At 33.4% G+C, this 18,463-nt stretch overlaps 1 protein-coding gene across 1 annotated transcript; it reads left to right on the top strand.

Annotated features, from left to right (window-relative positions):
* Nucleotides 1-9,877: 9,877 nt before the first annotated feature.
* On the top strand, nucleotides 9,878-17,522 carry LOC132547155 (transcription factor Sox-17-beta.3-like). The gene is made up of 2 exons (XM_060210910.1): nucleotides 9,878-10,425; nucleotides 16,101-17,522. The coding sequence occupies exons 1-2, from the start codon at nucleotides 9,936-9,938 to the stop codon at nucleotides 17,117-17,119; spliced, it is 1,509 nt and encodes a 502-aa protein (XP_060066893.1). The 5' UTR covers nucleotides 9,878-9,935; the 3' UTR covers nucleotides 17,120-17,522.
* Nucleotides 17,523-18,463: the final 941 nt, after the last annotated feature.

Here is an 18,463-nt window from a genome sequence, read left to right as displayed (position 1 = left end):
GGCGTACCGTCAACAGACATTTTAACAATAGACGACCTCGCCTACACTGTACCAGTAGAATGTTCTCTCGTGACTGCAAAGTACGAACAAACAAGATTGCAACCGGCACGTGATTATAAGATATTGAATATAAGGTCTTAGTGAAGAGTCCACTGCTTTTACTCAGTCCGACAGACGGCAGGGTCCGTGTTTAGAGACCAAGAAATACGACATACATGTACCATCAGAATCGCATTCTGGTGGCGGTGTTTCTGTTTGGAATGCTTTTCTCTAAGCCGTAAACTTCTACTGCATGTCATTGATGGAATTTTAGATGGACAGAAGAGCTGTGATCAGACACTTCGACCTTTAGTTAATTCGCATTTCGATGCCGATCCATTGGCATATCTACCTATCCTAATTACGGGATAACAATGCCAAACCACAGAGAATCCGCCGAGTTCAAGACTATCAACAAGAAGTATAAGAGACGCTCCTATGGCCTGCATTTCACAGCTGATTGATCACGTGTGGGACTAGGGCGGACAAAAAGTCAACGCATTGGATACATAATGCCAAACACTGTATTCAGGAGAAGCAGAGGCTTCCTCAGGCGGTCACAAACATTGTACCAGAATCGCGACCTGAACTTGACATTTTCACACCCAATAAACCCGTTGATTTGTTCATCTTCTTGATAAAGCAACATGTTTCGATGGTTTGATAGCGTTAATAAGAGTCAATCAAAGCGAATCCTTTTTCTAGACTTTGGGAATGCCTTTTTGAGCACGTCTGTTTAAAGTAATACAACACTTCCGGTTCTTTTCCTATCGGCTGTTTATAGTTTGTTAGATGCCTAAAACACTCCCATAACCTGTTGAGCTGTCGTGGAATTATTTTTCCTAAATACAGATAACAAAATTGAATCATTTATATCCTTTGCAAAATGCCAAGGGAATTTAGATAGACATAATATCAGCAGTAAACCAATCTGTGACTGTTCTATATAAATTGACAAGAGCTTTGCAGGCTAGTGTGCAATATATTAATATTGTCACTTAAGTCCGTAGTAATATACGTTTGTAGAATTCTGTCATTTGAAATGGGCATATCTGCTAAAACAAGACTGGCCGTGACGTTAAAGTATTTATAGCCATGGAAGGCTTCCGTACAATCAATGTGTACGTTTCTTACACTCCCTAACACGTGTTCTAGAGTGAGTGTAATTAAGGAGATTGTCGTTAAATACGTATACATGTACAAATAAGCTAGCACCAGTACCTGTGGGCTCTCCACTTACCGAAGTTTCTTATTCATACACTTTACACTCAACGACACTAAAGTTACATGACCCCGAGAGACATATCCTCGGTTGATGCACTCGTCAGAGCATGGACAGGACTTAAAACGTTCTGGGAGGAACAGTTTTTAAATTTCCGGTGATGAGAGTTGATGGCTTACTGCTATCTTGTCAGGGCTAGGCGTGAAAGAGAGCACTTCCTCGTGTATACAATGCAAATAAGATGACACAGGCGTTTGACAGATGTTAGATTAAATAGAAAATGGAGGAGTATAATCATTCGGATGGCGCAGTGGATAGCCGGATCACAGACGACTGGGGTTCGATTCCTCATTAGGAGAGTAATGGATCCTTTTGTGATCATGGAATCGTTCGAGCAAATCGCTTATATTCCGGTATTTTTTTTTTTATCTGATTCGATATTAAGTCATTTGTTACTAGTATTCGAAATTTCATGATCAGAAGCAAAACGTATATAAATATACAAGTAAATATATCACTGAAGAATTCTTGAAAGGAAAAGAAGACAAATGAAAAACATCTTTCAATATAAATTTAGAATTCGATACATTTGAGATAAAGAATTTAAATACATACAACTAGGACTTTCTAGGACTCTTCATTGATGGTGAGAGCCTAAATTCTGAAAAAAACTAGGTGGTGGCTTGGAATAACTAATGATTTAGATTAAATGTGTGTGTGTGTGTGTGTGTGTGTGTGGTTTGTGTGTGTGTGTTTTTAGTGGTGGTGTGTGTGTGTTTTTGGTGGTGGTGGTGTGTGTGTATGTGTGTTATATTCCTCCATCCCCTTAAGAGGTATAATGAACATCAGCCTTTGTCAAATACCTGTGTGTTTGTTTTGCATGATGCATGCCGTCAGCGTTCTCAAATTGCTCTGCTGGGTGCATTTTGGGCGACAGATAGAGTACTCACTCATCAGTCAAGTGGTCCCGGTCGGTGCCACGCGCTATCGAAAGTTTAGACAAGAGGCATGCGCCCCTTTTGGTGAACACGCGACAACTAAACGTTAACATCAACATACCAGTTTTTTTATGAAATGCATTATTGATTCAAAACATTAAAACTCATTAGCATTAGATAATCATTCATATGTCCATGTGTAAAGTTTGTAGTTGTTTCATGGTAACACTATTTCAAAGTACTGTATCCAATTGTTTGTATGTCCGATAGGCAAAGCTTAAGAATTGTACCTGTTTCCCCCTTTGCATGATCGTACGAGGCGACTAAACTTAGTGTACCTATACATTCTCTTCTTTCAAAACAAGCTCCATTGGCCTCCATTGACCTTGATTCACCGATGGCCATTAGCTGAGCCTTCAGCGCTGTGAGAAAGTTTTAGGTTCTGTCCCATGGCCGAAACATTCCAGTGTCTTTAAAATGATACATGTAGTTCCTAATCCCTGCCTAAGTTGCAGTATTTTGATAGTATAACCCATATAAGATACTTTCATTTACTCGAAGATGTGAACGAAGAAGGGTTTGGTTAATTCATTCAAGTCCAAGCAATAAAGTACGCGAATGCGTCTGTGTTATATTTCTATATTTGGAGAACAATGAGACTATCCCTTCAAGTTTGAATTCACGTCTTTTATGCTTTGGGAAAGTCTTAATTTATATAGAGGTGTAATAACCTGTAGGAGCAATGATATAGCTTTATTTTATGTAAATTAAATACATTGTATCCTTAAATCAAGTCTGTGAAGCCGACAAAGAAACATATTGAAGATTGACAAAAATAATCCAGCACAAATTCTAGTATGGATATAAAACAATCTTAAGAAGCACCATGGAAACTACATTTGATCTTACCGTAGATTTCTAATTTAAATGCTATTAAGATTACGTTAGAACTTGTAACAGTATTGTATTAAACAGACAAAGAAATGTTAGTAACATACCATTCAAAATATCATTATAACGACACACCTTCAGGATAGCCTGGTGACGACCAGCCGTTAACCTAAGCTAGTGAGATTCGCTTCTTGAATAAGACGTAAGAAAGTTTGCCTGCCCGACCATGTTAAAGTTATCCGCTACTCCGAGCGCTGCCATATGTAAAAATCAAGAGTGATTTTGTATACGCTGATATGATATGTTTCCCAAGTGTAGCAAGATAAATTAGCTTTTTATAGTTTTCCTTTTCATCTACCGAAAAGAGGCGGCTGGGTTTATAATTAGAATCGAAATATTGCAATGTTATATCTACAGACTCAAAAAATCTCAAAAACTCCTTTGTTTTATGAATAATGATTATTCATATTTGTACAGTTTACTTAAAACATATTTATTTGGCAAAAAAGTTCAAATAACATAAAATTCGAGTAAGGTAAATATATAGTTATGTAGATATTGGGATTACGTAGGTATATACAATATATAAATCACATAGCATAAAAATAACGTGCAGTAATCACAAAAACTGATAATAAACCTTCAAAAACGCACAGTAAAGTGACATAAGCTTTCTCTGGGAAAGATCAGGTGACTCATTTCCACAGAAACCAATAAAATTCATTCTTAACATTTAAATTAGACACATTACCCTCAATATTTACTTCAAATTTGTTTAAACTTTGAAAAGTTATTACCTCAATGTCGCAGTTGTCGAGGACTACACGTTATTGATTTATGACGTTAGAATATCCTTAGATTATTTATGGGATATAATTAAGTCACCGCTACAACACCTTATCAGAAAGTGCTCCCTTAAACAAGGTAAAATCACGGCTTTATACATTTCATTTGTAACGACACAACTATTTTTCAATTTTGACAGGCAATGCTATTAAAAAGCATAAAACTTGGTGACAAATAGGACGATAAATAAGCAATTATGTTCTTGATATTTATGAATATCATCGTTTATGCTGTGTTTAGAAATCACTGTAAAATATTTCTATTTTGAGTTGTTTCATTGTCCGTTATTTTTAGGTTGATTGAGGTTCCAACCATGAAAAGTTGATACCATAAATACATGTCTTTGAAATGAAATCATTTGTTTGTATCACAAATTCTGTGAAAAATTCATTTTTGTGGTTTAAGTTTTGGATCAAACGCTCAACGATCAAACGATCAAAGATATACTCTGCTGTGTTACTGATAGGAACGCATGGCAAATGGAACGGAGTGAATAAGTCGAGATTTTCATTAATGAAAAAGTCTATATCTAGAGTTTGATTAATATGTGTTTTCCAATTTTAGATATTTTACTGTTAAAGCTCTAAAAATACAGTTATACTAAATGTACAGACAGACGGATAAGACAACATGCCTTGCCTACATCTATCTGTTCCAATGTGTTTTGTCTTGCTTTTAGGTAATGTAGAACACGGAGGAAATTAAGCCGTTTGAATTATATAAGATTCACAGTTACTCAAGAAAAAGTGACAAATCAATCACTGATTTGACAAAAACATGTTTTCATATCCAGACTGATTGGGAATACAGTGTACATAAACTATTAGGAAATACCAACATGTCAAATTAATCATAAACAAAACACATTAAAACTAGGGAAAATATGAACAAAAGAAATAATAACAGCAGACTTCATAAAATTTTAAGTAGATAAGACCATGTGTCCCGGAAAAATAAGCGTCTTTTATTTCCTATGAAAAACAATTCGAACTTGGCACTCAGAAACACTCTTCGGTCGTCAGAACTGATCACTAGAATCATTTGATAATGATAATAATAAACATTGAATTCATTGTATTACAAAATTATTAATATGCACGAAGCGGATGTTGGTGACCTTTCAACAAAGGTTTTGTATTTATTAATCACGTTGTCTGGTCTTCATTCATATCCTTCTCCCATTAAGTGTTCGAGATATTGGAATCTTTATCTAAATTTGTGCCTATTGATTTGCTTGGATAGAGGCTGTTATCGAGCTGCTGTAGGCTCTGTAAAAGATGGGCCGTACCACTTATAGAATTGATATCAAAATTTAGGAAGGATATTGAAACAAAAAAGATTGAAATAGGATAATGATGACCTTTATTAGAAATTATTGCTGTGTAGGTAGAGTCTGTTGATCGTATATACAAGCTAATTATTTAATGGATATAGCTAACAAGGACGTACTTGTGATATGTCTTTTTTTAGGATGGTGATTCAAATTTGCAAATGCATACTGAAATTGTTGTCTTAAAGATAGAACATTACTGTGTATTGCACTTAATGAAATGCAAGACATGCGTCCGATGGCGTATATACAAATCAAGGATAATTTTCCTTTATTTTTTTAACATTATTTTTCAAGAGTTTTTAAATACATAACAAATACATTCACAATACATCAATTTGCACACACAATAACACACATGGTATACTTATATCATCCTCATCTTCATATCAGCATCATCATTGTAATGTATTTAACATCAATATTCGTTAGAATAGCATTTTCACATTTGAATGCCGTAGCGCTTTGTTGATTGATGTCAAAATATATATGACGTCATAAAGTTATGATGTCACAATTGACGCGACGGGAACCTTCAGCAAATCATAGCTCTCTGAGGTCATATTACACGTTTGTCATAACAATTTAAGTAATGGATGTGATTGAACGAACAACACGGTATACATATAGGATGAACTATTTTATTGTTATGTTATGTGAATTTTATATAGCATGGTTTTGTAGTGTACTCTTGATTTTATTTAATGCAACACAAGATAGGTGGATAACGATATGATTTGTAATGTATAGTATACGAATGTACTTAAGAATATTTAAAACCAAAACAAAACCACTATCGAGGTTCACTCAGCAGAAAAATAGAAACAACCTGATTCTGTAATTCTTAACCTTAGTTGTTCGCGTATGTTTATATGTTTAATGAAGTTGTCATGAGCTGATATGAAATAAAGACACCTTCCTCATACACCCACAGATGCTATTCCCCGAAACTGTGTACATCCGGCAAAATCAAATAAACATCATATATCCGGAGTAGTTAGAACTGCGTTTGGTTTTAAATTTTACACGTACTGCCATTTGATAGCGCCATTTGTACATTGACATTATCCCTTTTCCCCATCAATAAACAAAGATTAAAATCATTTGTATTATTTTGAGTTAGAACTGTTCTTTAATTATGGGTCATCCCAGGTTAGGGCCATTAACGTAGGTATTTGTTGATTACTTCTACAACAGTGAATTTCTATACAAATATAATATTTGTTTTTTATGTGTTTAATACCGTGTACACGTCGTTTTACCTAGATGCATTTATAACTATTATCATTATTCTCGGATCCTATAAAGTTTAATCATGACATTTTATTATATGGATTTGTAAAACGAAGAACTTGGTAATATATTTTAATATCTTTCCTTTAGCACGCGCGGTAGTCATAAATACATTAATGAAGATGCGATTATTGCCCGTTCTCCAAAACTATAGATAATAGACCAAACATGTTTTATTTATTTATTCATTCATATATCTATATATATATACCATGTTGACTAAAACCGTAAAACTTACTACAAATAGCATCAAACCACAAAGGAAATGAAAACGAATGAAAACGACGAAATACCTAAACGGATATGACCATGGGCACTTGGAAATATAGCAGAGGCCAACTAATGTACTAGAGATGATGAAACGCTTCCTCATTCACTACTGATACTGTCGCCTTTGTCTCCAAACAGTTAAAATGTTTCACATAGAAACTAATACCGATCTATTGAATAGGAAACTGAAAACATGTGTATAGCTTATTCGATAGAAAACCATTGTTTTGTTATTTATTATTAGCATAAAAAAGCAAATTTGAAAATATGAGTTAAATAGATATTTAAAGTAGGCTGATTATCCCAGTCCCAGCAATATATACTTATGATAGACATTTACCTGAGTGACAATGTCCAAATATTTATCAATCAACACAATGTGTAATTAATATACAGTATTGCATGTTGATCTGCAGGTTTCAGATTTAAATTTTTCTATCGTGAATATATGATCATTGTATAATAAAGTAAATATAATTACACAAATTATTAGTTATAATTTATTGTATGTATGTAACAAAATGTGGCTTTCTAAACTTGGCTGCAGTACTAGTAAGAAAATATTAACAGTCATCGATACACCATATCATAATAGGATGATGATTATAGCCTTAGAGAACAGGGTTTGGCAATTTTTCACCACACGAAGATATCATTTTGATACTTATGGTTAATCGTTTGTGCCCGAATGAAATGAATGTTGAAATATTTCCTGTAATAAAATATTCAGAGAAATAAAGTTTGCTCTTCGGAAGTTAATTAGGAATTTCTGTTCTTCGTTGTGGTTTGTGTAAGCAGTAATTTCAAAATTATCACGTGATTTTAAACATTTCCATTTCAACTGCGATTGCAATAACATTATCTTTAAACTTTTGCACAACAGGTACACAAGTAAATATCCCCTTTGAATACAATATTGTAATGAAAGACCTACAAGTGAATATCCCCTTTGAATACAATATTGTATAAAGGACGCACAAATGAATATCTACTTTGGATATAATATTGTACAATGGACCAACAGAAATGCACACACGTGAGTATCTCCTTTAAATATAAGGGTATAAAAAGACACACAAATGAATATCTCCTTTCAATATCAGTCTGTACAAAAGACAAACAAGTGGGAACCCCGTTTCAAGATTAGGCTGTGGAAAAGAAATATGAGTGAATAGTTTCTACAGTATCGGGTTGTACAAAAGACACACAAGTGAATATCTCCTTTCAATATCAGGCGTTGTTGTATTGGCTGACTTTATTACCTTTTTCATTATGTAATTATTTTGTCTATTTTTGCTGTTAAAGCTTCCAAATTAAACAATATTATCCTTTTACTCATATCTTTATCTTCTACCGATCAAAACATGAATGTGAGTCTATGCATCCAATGGGTAATTACCGATCATAGTAAATGGATTATCAAAACTAAGGATGTAAACATTTAGAGGATTTGTCTTTTTTTCCCTTCCTTCTTTGCTTCCTCAATGTTTCTTTGTAATCTTTCAACTTTTCGTCCTACCTGGCCGGTGTTTCCATGTTCTGCATTACAGAACTAACACATACAGGGATTGTATTAAACGAAAAATAATGAAACTCGACAATAGAAGGAATATAAATATCATTATAAATTACCTAACTACCATGAATGCGACCAAGTTATATCTTTTGCAGTTCGACAAACATAACACGAATTATATACTTTGATATTCTATGTTGCCGTTTGTGAATCGATAGAGACAATAATTACAACTACAAGATGAAAATAGCACATCAAAAATTTACATTTAAAATTCGCATTAAGTATTAATTACAAAAGCAAATGAAGCCACTTGATAAGCTAAAATCTTTTAAATTAAGCAATAGGACTTCTCTATTTTCTAATTGATATTTGCATGATTCTCATGTGGAATTCATAAAAGAATACCTTTCATTTTCTATTGACATTATAGCACGTGATAGGAAATGGATGACGTAATTCAATATCCCATTAATATTAGTTCTCCTAATACCATTCAAAACTTCATATGAAACACCTTCAACACAATTGTTTTGATATATTTCATTGATGCATGCGTAAAATCAACCGTTTTAAATGATAAACAATAATAAGTCTTCAATAATACAGATAAAAATAAACATTTGTTTAGGAAATTATTTTAGTATTTCTTGTCTTTCTGAGCGTTCAGTACCGAGATTAGGAGGAGGATATTGGACGGGGTACTGGCTGTGATAGGTTCATCTGTATATCCGTTAGAGGGGATATTTGAGTCTACAATGTCCTTATAACAGGCGAAATCGTTTCTACATAAAGTTTTATATTTTCTCAATACAACTCGTAAACGTTGATTTGATTAAATTCTGCACGTGATATATGAAGTCTGCTGTTGACGGTAGGCAAGGCTGTTAGTCAATTAAACAATCAATCTATCTTACAAGATCTCACTGAATGGCCGTATCTACTATTTTAAGATTATATTAAGGCATCTAATATAATTATCTGTCTAAAGGAAACGCCTTTAAATATATGCGTTCAAGTTAAATCCTTTATTAGTAATAATCGTATCAGTCTGAACTTGTGCAAGTCTGTCAACTGCAATGTTAACAAATACGCGTGCTTTCTATAATGCCACGTGCTAATCGACACATCCCATATTGAACAAAGAAACAGCAACATGTTTGGCTTCATACACCCTCTGCTAGATAACAACTATAAACACTCTCTGTGACAAGCAATACATCTGAAGTAAACACATACCATGTATGTTTAAACAAAGACGGTATATACTGCTATCCGAGAGACCCTGTAATAAAATTCTGTTTTAAACACAAGTGGTAAACTTATAGCCATTTGCGTATATCATTTCAGTATGTAAGCTCCGCCCCACATTAGATGTCAGGGAGGTACTGTATGTCAGTGTTAGCCGCGACACTTATCTGGGTATATGTGTGCGTGGTAGATTGTGTTATCACAAGTTATATCAAATAGTATAAACCTACACTGCACATAGTCATTTCCCATTTCTCATTATGACTGTAACTGCAATAGGACAACATAGTGGACAAATTGTTTTCCCTTGTGAACATTTATGAAGTTGGTTGTATAATTATGAGATATATACACAGTTTATTGTCAATAGGATGTAATAGAGATACAGAAATGACCGAAGGTTCAACAGAAGTCCACTCTACTGTTTCCGGAAGTCCAGCAGATCTGACCAATAGCAGTTCAAAGTATTATAGCAATGGACATCTTCACATGGATACTATCCCAGGCTCGTGTGAAACTGGACATTATGCATCGCAAACTGAGCATCCGACGTATGGCATGATTAAGTTAAATGGTAACTCATCCCCTCACACAATGAAGAAGGAAGGACGTTACGACTGGATGTACCCTAGGTACCCATGCATGTACAATAGTGAACCAACTCCATGTGAAATAAACAACGTGTATGACTCTTCTGGCGAGATTCCAAAGCCAGAACAAAGAATTCGAAGGCCAATGAATGCTTTCATGGTATGGGCAAGAACAGAAAGGAAGCGACTGGCACATGAGAACCCGGATGTCCATAATGCAGATCTAAGTAAAATATTAGGTAAGCTAAATAGTGTTTTATATGATTTCTTGTCTTATACTGTGTACAAACTGTACATTTTAATAATAAAAATTGTGTTGGGTTTGGAAACTGATTGCAAATACAGCATCTCTTAATATTTTGTAATAGGACTTCATTTTCATATCGCGATAACCGAAATCAAAAAGAAAAAGATATAAAAAATAAAAAATAAATAAAAAAAAAATAATAATAATAAAATAAAATAAATAAAACTATAAATAAATACTATTGTATTTTTTCAGATTTTCATTTAAAACAACCATTACGGTTTATAAATTTATTCACATAATCTTAAATATATTTACATGCTTATATATACATTTAATATCATATCAATATGATGGGTCTGAATTTGCTTTGAAATATTTAATCTCATATGAATGTAAGTTTATTGTTACCACTGGTGTTGTAATTGTACTACTTCCTTGCACATGTGAAAATGTGGTCAATCTACCGAGAGCTTGTGGTTTTATGTACTATGTACTTTAGAGCCAAGATGGGTATACGGGTTCACTGTTTGCTGGCCTTTCGACATTGCTTGATACTGCCCAGTTTAGCAGAATCATTTACACTTAAACATATGAGTAAGATCAATTAAAGAAAAAAAAATTCTGTGTACCTTAAACTTATGTAATGTGTTAGATACAACATGGTTTTCGGCTCTCATACTGATAGAACTGAATATCATAACACACACAAGTTTGTCTGCGTTATCATTATCTACCTGAATTACACTATGTCGTAAAAATAACGTTAGAAATTACAATAATGTAAACCTGACATTGCGAAGTACCTATATAAGCCATTTTGTATCGTGACATGGGATAGAGTGGGTGTGAGGGAAAGGTGTGCACATGGTTTTGTCGATTGGTAGTTTTGTTGATACTACGTTTTTCGGTTTATCAGTTTACATTTCATGCTAATACTTACTAAAGTATTAAAATTCTTAAGCACTGTCACACCTTAAAACATTGATAAAAGTACACAACAACTTCAGTATATTGAAAGATATATTAATACGTGAAATTAGGTCAAAGTTCTGAAAGCTTCTTTCAGTATACCATATCCTTTTAGGTAAAACTAATAAGCTATATAAAAAAGAAAAAACCCCGAGGAGGATGGATGGATAGGAAGATGATGGTGATAGATTAAAAATCAAAAATTAACAGAAAAGTTTCAGATATTTTTCATGTAAACGATATTTTTCATGTAAACAATATTTTGAAAATTACAATGAGTGCCTCGTTGATAATAATTTGAGCATAGCTAGGCAAGTGCTTATCATTTGTTAGGTTATACACAGGTAAATAAATGAATTGTGTAATCTTAATGAATAATGGTTGAATTATATATGGAGGTCAAATAAATGATATTGTCGTTGACGGACGATAAACACTCAAGTATCAAATTCTTTTTTTTTCAAAATTTGAGTTTAACCTTCAGATTTTTCATTGATTACGTCTTTTACCATGCTTATACTGCAGTGGCTTTTGTGTGGTGCCTTAACATCAATATATATGTTTTGTTAGGTAATAGAATAAATATAATAAAAATCACAGATGTTTTCAATGAAATTACAGACAGCGTAAAACTGCCTTTTTATATGTCTAGGTAGTTCCCTTACACGTATTACATTGTAGCAGATACACACCTTCACTTTCCCTCCCTCACACATATACACTCCATTTCACTCCAGTACAAATGAAGAGATGTTATTAAGGAAATCTGTAGATTTCCGGTAAAACTTGTATGGTCTCTTAAGATCTGATGCTATCTATAAAATAACATTGTCAGCAATGCAGATTTTTACTAGAGTGGTTGCTATGACACGCGTTGTCTCTTCCTACTAAACTAGACGATAAACACGTTGTTTTATAGCAACTTGGACAGATAGGGAAACAAATATTCATTTTGGTTGTTTGCTGCATTTATTACCCTGTGAACAGACATGGTTATATTGAAGCTTGAAGGTACCTCAGTCATAAACAACCAGGAATGCTGTCGCGTGGCAGTAGTAATGAGCGTCGCCCCAAAAAATAAACAAATGTTTGAAAAGAGTCTTTTTTCGTCTAGTTTTGAATTTGAGCTTTGACATTATTTACTTGAATTGACCAAGATTTACACGGACGGTATCGTCAAATAAGCAGAAGGCGCTTACTCGTCAGGATCACAAGGTCTTTTTCTCCCTGTACTTTATCAGGACTCTCCAAGTCAATCTTCTTTTTTTATATTTTGCTAGTTTCATCGAATTTTAATTTGAATTAAAATTCACATCTCTACAAAGTTTGAAAATATCTCGATATTATCTACATATATATGATTACTTTTAGGAGTCGATTTTGCACAACGTATTTTTTGTTTGTTTATTGTTTGTTTGTTTTTCTTTTATGAATTAGGATTCTGTGTTTATAGCTGTTTTGCAACTATTAAATCATAAACGCGTCTTCAAATACAGCAAGAGGGTCGTTGTTTAACGGGTATAATACATTAAAATATGGGTGCAATACTGAAGTGCATCTGTTCGTTGACAGTGACATGATGGAAGTTCAAGGTTATATTCCACGAGACTACAAAAACAAAAGCTAAAAACACATGCTGTTTATATTTCTATTACCAATGTTATTATTATGAAGAAACAGCATGCTATATTTTGACCTTTGGTTATGATAATATTGCAGACCAAATTTTTATATGTTGAGGAGGGGAAATTTTGCTGGAATTGTGAAGATAATGAAGTTGAATTTTCGCTATTGCTTGCTGTTAGATGTGATAATACATCCAATCGATTACTATGCTTTCAAGAACCATGTTTTTAAACATCATATTGATTTCGATCAAAACAAAAATTAACACAATCCGTTTGCCTTATCTTAGCTTCATACTTAAACAACATATTTTCAGATACATTTTATCCCATTTTTGAGGACATTATTTTTTTTCATCATTGTGAAACCACTGAATCTTATTGAAAGTTCGGAGATAATTATGATTATGTATTGAATGTATGTATTCGGTTAAAATAAGTAATGTATTTCCACGTTAAATATAACTCTGAAACATAGTCTGTATATCAGATACAGGATAAAATGAAGGCGATTAGATAAACTGGGGAACACGAGAGTGATACATTCCGGTGTGATAAGTGGATGAGCTAACACAGTCGATATCTTGAAATAGACAGTGATACGTTTATTTACACATATATCTATACATATGTCTGACACACCAATATGCCATATATAAATGACAAAAAAATAAACAACGTTGACAAGTTATGTTCTGAAGACAACATTTCAATACTAAAGCAGTGTTGTAGGCACCTGGCCCCAGTTGTTCAACCGTTGGTTGGTGTTAGTCATTGGACGATGAAAGCTTCCCAATTTTTATAACTGGAAATATTGGAAAATTGAAAATATATGAATAAATTAGAACAATTTTCACTAACCACAGTAACTGTAACTAAAGCTTGAAGCTCCTTCCAGTCAGGTCCCAACTAGGTGGATAATGATAATTTGAGAACATCCCGAGGTCAAAGTACGTAATACTGTATAGGTTTCTTTCGATTGTCATGAGTTGGGGAAGACCTACAAACCCGTGATTTTCTGTATATGTTTTATTTGTAAGATATCTGTAGCTCAATATGTTATTTCATCCTGTAAAAGGCAAAAAAAATGGAACCCCACAAAAACACCACAGCGAACAACATTAAACAACACTGCGTTGTTTTTCAGTACAAAATAACGTACCAAACATATGACTTATTGTTTGTTCTATTTAATAAATGATTTAGTAGTTCATATTTCACATTTAAACAAATCACCTCGTTTATTTGTTAAGTTGTGATATATTAATGCATTAATAAATGGGTACATGCAGTGTAGATATCATTGAAACAGAATAACTGATCGTATTGAAGCAATAACTCGGGGCTCTAAATGCTAGCAATGTTATAAAAAAGGGTTGCCGCTTACTGTTACAGTAACACAACAAACAAGAAAATACCAACATGTCAACATAATTCTACTCCATACTCAAATTAATTATAACTAGGGCAAAATGTGAACAAAAGTCAGATTTAAACGGATACTCCACAGAAAGAATAAGACCATGCAGGTGTTCTGGAGGTGCAAGCATTCTCTGCTTCATCATCCACATGTCCTGTAAATCAATTCAAGTATGTAATATGAAGCTCTCAAATGAGTACAAGATATACAATAACGGAACCAACTATCGAGCATCAAACGCCTCCAGCACCATGTCTCACAGGTTATTTGTAAAGAGGTGTAGTTAAATAACGACATACACATACACATTTCACTCTTTATTGGAACAAACTTAAGAGAAACGAAGATTATCTAGCATAATTAACTAGGTTAGATCACAAACATATATAAATCATTGCTAAATCTGATAAGTTAATGAAAGCTGAAACGTAGAACCCATATCGCAAATGAAAAAACAAAAACAAAACACAACAAACAAATACTGATACGTAATGAACCTGTGAGGGAACTCTGTCGGCATCATTTGATCAATTGGCTTAAATCGAATCAGCAAACCACTATCAGCGCAATTAATACATGTTTACCATAAGAATAGATAAATAAACGAAGCAATTGAACAGCAAATCTAACCATCACTAGAATAGTCCAATAAATGACTTAAATATCTTTCAAGGAAAAGAAATTATTTGCATTATACAGCTGTTTAATCATTCATGGATTCTTCTGTAACGCTAGGGGCAAAAAGACATAAATATAATCCATAACTAAACCCCATAAGGCTAATTCCTGATAATCAAATAAAATAGCACACTCAAATGTAGAATAATATAAGGTTTTCAGTAGCTTTTAAAATGACTTTTGTATATAATTACAATTATATGTGATAAATTTTATTCTAATCAGTGAAAAATAACTAGGTTTTGTGCAACGAACATCGTAAAATGTACTTTGACGAATAGACATATACATCGACCTATCTACATTTCAAATTATACACTCTACTGGAAACTAACGGTAAACCGACATTCGTTAAACCACAATAGTTGTATATATACTGAATTTTGCATGTAGTTTGCTTCACTATTTCCGTTTGTCCTCTTGTTATTTTCAAACAGGAAATGTTTTGCTTCACATGAAATATCATCTATCTCAATTTCTGTGTATGCACTTTCTGGAAAGTCCAACCTGATTAACAAACAAGAGCTTTGGTTTAGTCTTCTAGATATTCACGAACCATGTGGTGGACATTTAAGATGATCAAACGATTATATTAAACATTGTTCTATACAGTTAACAAATAGAAAAGTGTACAATGTGACAAAATGCAACAATTTCTGTTCATTTTATTTATTTAGCTACCATCATTTACTGAAGACATAAACTGTAGATCGTTCATTCTCATTTTTGTGGTAAGGCCCGAAGACACCAATGCTCGAACTGACTTCTTTGCGCGACGATTATGCATTATACCTGTATTTTGGGTTATTATCTTCAACATATCATCCTTTCAATATCGAAAATCAAGATTCACAAAAACAAACCATTTGCATATTTTGATAAATGCAAAATAGTCCTGAACATTTTTGCTGTTATATTACTGAACGTTCAAGTAATATCTGCTTTGATTTCATAAATATGATTTTTTTACAGGGAAAAAGTGGAAAAACTTGTCGGCAGATGAAAAGAAGACTTTTATTGACGAAGCTGAACGTTTACGAGTTAGGCACATGCAGGAACACCCTGATTACAAGTACAAACCAAGACGAAGGAAACACCCGAAAAAAGCTCTTCGTAAAGCTTTGGACAAAAACCCGCAAGGAGACAGCATAGCCGAACAAAAAAATAACCTCTATAATGAGGCTACATTTGGCAGCATCCGCCATTCAGCGGCAGCGGATATGTATGGAGGGTACCTTACTGAGTGTAAAGACTCTGAGAACATGCACTGTATTCTACAAAGTCCAAATACGCCAGAGTCTTCTGCATCTTCATCTCCACCACAATCGGTGGGTTTTCCAAACAAATATAGCCATGACATTCTTTCGCAAACATATGGGCAACTTCCTTATCCGGCATTGACCCCTGAACCATCTCCAAGCGAGGTGAAAGATACGAAATTTTCATTTTCTTCGGAAGATACATCTGCTCAATTTCGTTCAAACACAGAACAACAGTTTTACTCCGAGTTTTTGCGCAATTTAAGTAAAAATAAATATCCTGAAGCACGTAGGATGTATGATTCACCGACAAATGATTCTTGCTATGACGACAATCATGTTCAACACAGACAGTTGGTACATAATAACTCTAATATCTCTGCGAGTTCTTGGTATCACTACTTGCCAAACAATGCTCAAATGATACCATCTTACCCAAATAATGGTGCTCAAATTCTATCTTCATTCCAGGAAGGGAATTATTTGTCTCCTTATTTGAACAATGATCAACAACTGATTTTGCCTGAGGATGAATCCTTAGCCAATGTTGATCCTCAGGAGTTTGATCAATATCTGATCGGAAACTCGAGCTCAGCTCAAGACAGAGGTGATAACAAATCACCATTAGACTCAACCTCGGATGAGAGTGAAGATATCCAAACTACAAATGCTTTGGCAGTTCAAGTAAAACTGGAGCGTGATTCCAGTGAATCAGAAATGGACAACGCCTAGTTTTCATGATTATTCGGTAGACATTGTGTTTTGTTATCAAAAATACTGCAAACAAACATTTACCAACCGATTTTAGTGTTATAAGTGCTGTGACATTCAAGACATTTGTGCTAAAGAAATGTCCAGAACATTCAGTGAAATTGTTTGCAAGCACTTAAAAAGGGTTACGACAGAAATAAAATTGGCAGCTTCCATACAATCCTTGCCTTCCATTATCTGAAGAAATGACCAAAATCAGCCTCAATAAGTTTAACTGTAAATATTGTCTTTAACATGCTTTTTTATTTTTTAAACTCTGAAAATGAGGTGTTTACAGTATTATTATGCCAAATGTACAATACCCATGACATATTTTCCTGAATTGCTCTCCATTACCATTCTCAATTATTATCACCTTGTTCAATGTTCAGTCTTCTCTTTAAGATTTATGTCTTTGAAAGTGTATAACTGTAAAAAGAGTGTTGATTATATTTAATTTGAAATCGTGTTCGTTTCACTTATCTAGAAATGAATTCCAAAATCTATCTGGCAAACTACAAATCATTTTTGTTTTCATATATGAGCTATAGTTATTTTTGGCCGAAATTTTCCAAACATTCGGACTACATTTATTAGGGAACATCTTCAAAAATAACGAAAAGTAAGAAGAAAAGTGAAATGAAATACTGTTTGTCGGTAACAAAGCAGGAAAAGTATTAACTATTGACCTCCTTAATATCCATGTCAACTAGTTATAGTCTCAGCTTAGTCTTGATATGTATTGACTTTAGAATATCTTGACTTTTTAAGTCAATGTATAATTATGAGAAACACGTTTTCATAGTGTAGATATTATCAAGATGTGACATTGGGTCGTTTTCTAAACCAGTCGTATCATTTTAACGGATCTGTAACATTGCAATGACAATATCCTTACTCTTTAAAGACGTTTGCATATGTGATAAATATAATATTACACTATGATTGTATCCAAGCAATGCTGGTCATTCCATTTTTTATTATTATTTTGTTTACTGAATGATATTATCAAATATATATATATATTTCACATAAATAGCACGTTGTTGTGCTGCCTACATTCTCCACTTCACTTCGTGAATTTTCCACTTTATGTATAGATGTGTTGCAATTTTTTACATTAAATTTTCATCGGTTGATCAATTTTCAACACATTTCTTAATATGTTTACAATAAAATGTGATTACATTGTATTGTTTTATTCAGGAAAACGCTTCATTTTTTCTTTAATGTATCTCTAACAATTGAAAGCAAATGTAATAATTTAGGATTGGATGTGAAAGTTGATAGCAATGAAATTTACTTGACAGAAGTGGAAAAGGAAAG

This window comes from Ylistrum balloti, unplaced genomic scaffold (genome assembly GCF_031769215.1).
Source record: "Ylistrum balloti isolate Yb309-2 unplaced genomic scaffold, AGI_CSIRO_Ybal_v1 Utg369936, whole genome shotgun sequence".
NCBI lineage: Eukaryota > Metazoa > Mollusca > Bivalvia > Pectinida > Pectinidae > Ylistrum > Ylistrum balloti.
This window is presented reverse-complemented; position numbering and strand designations above follow the sequence as displayed.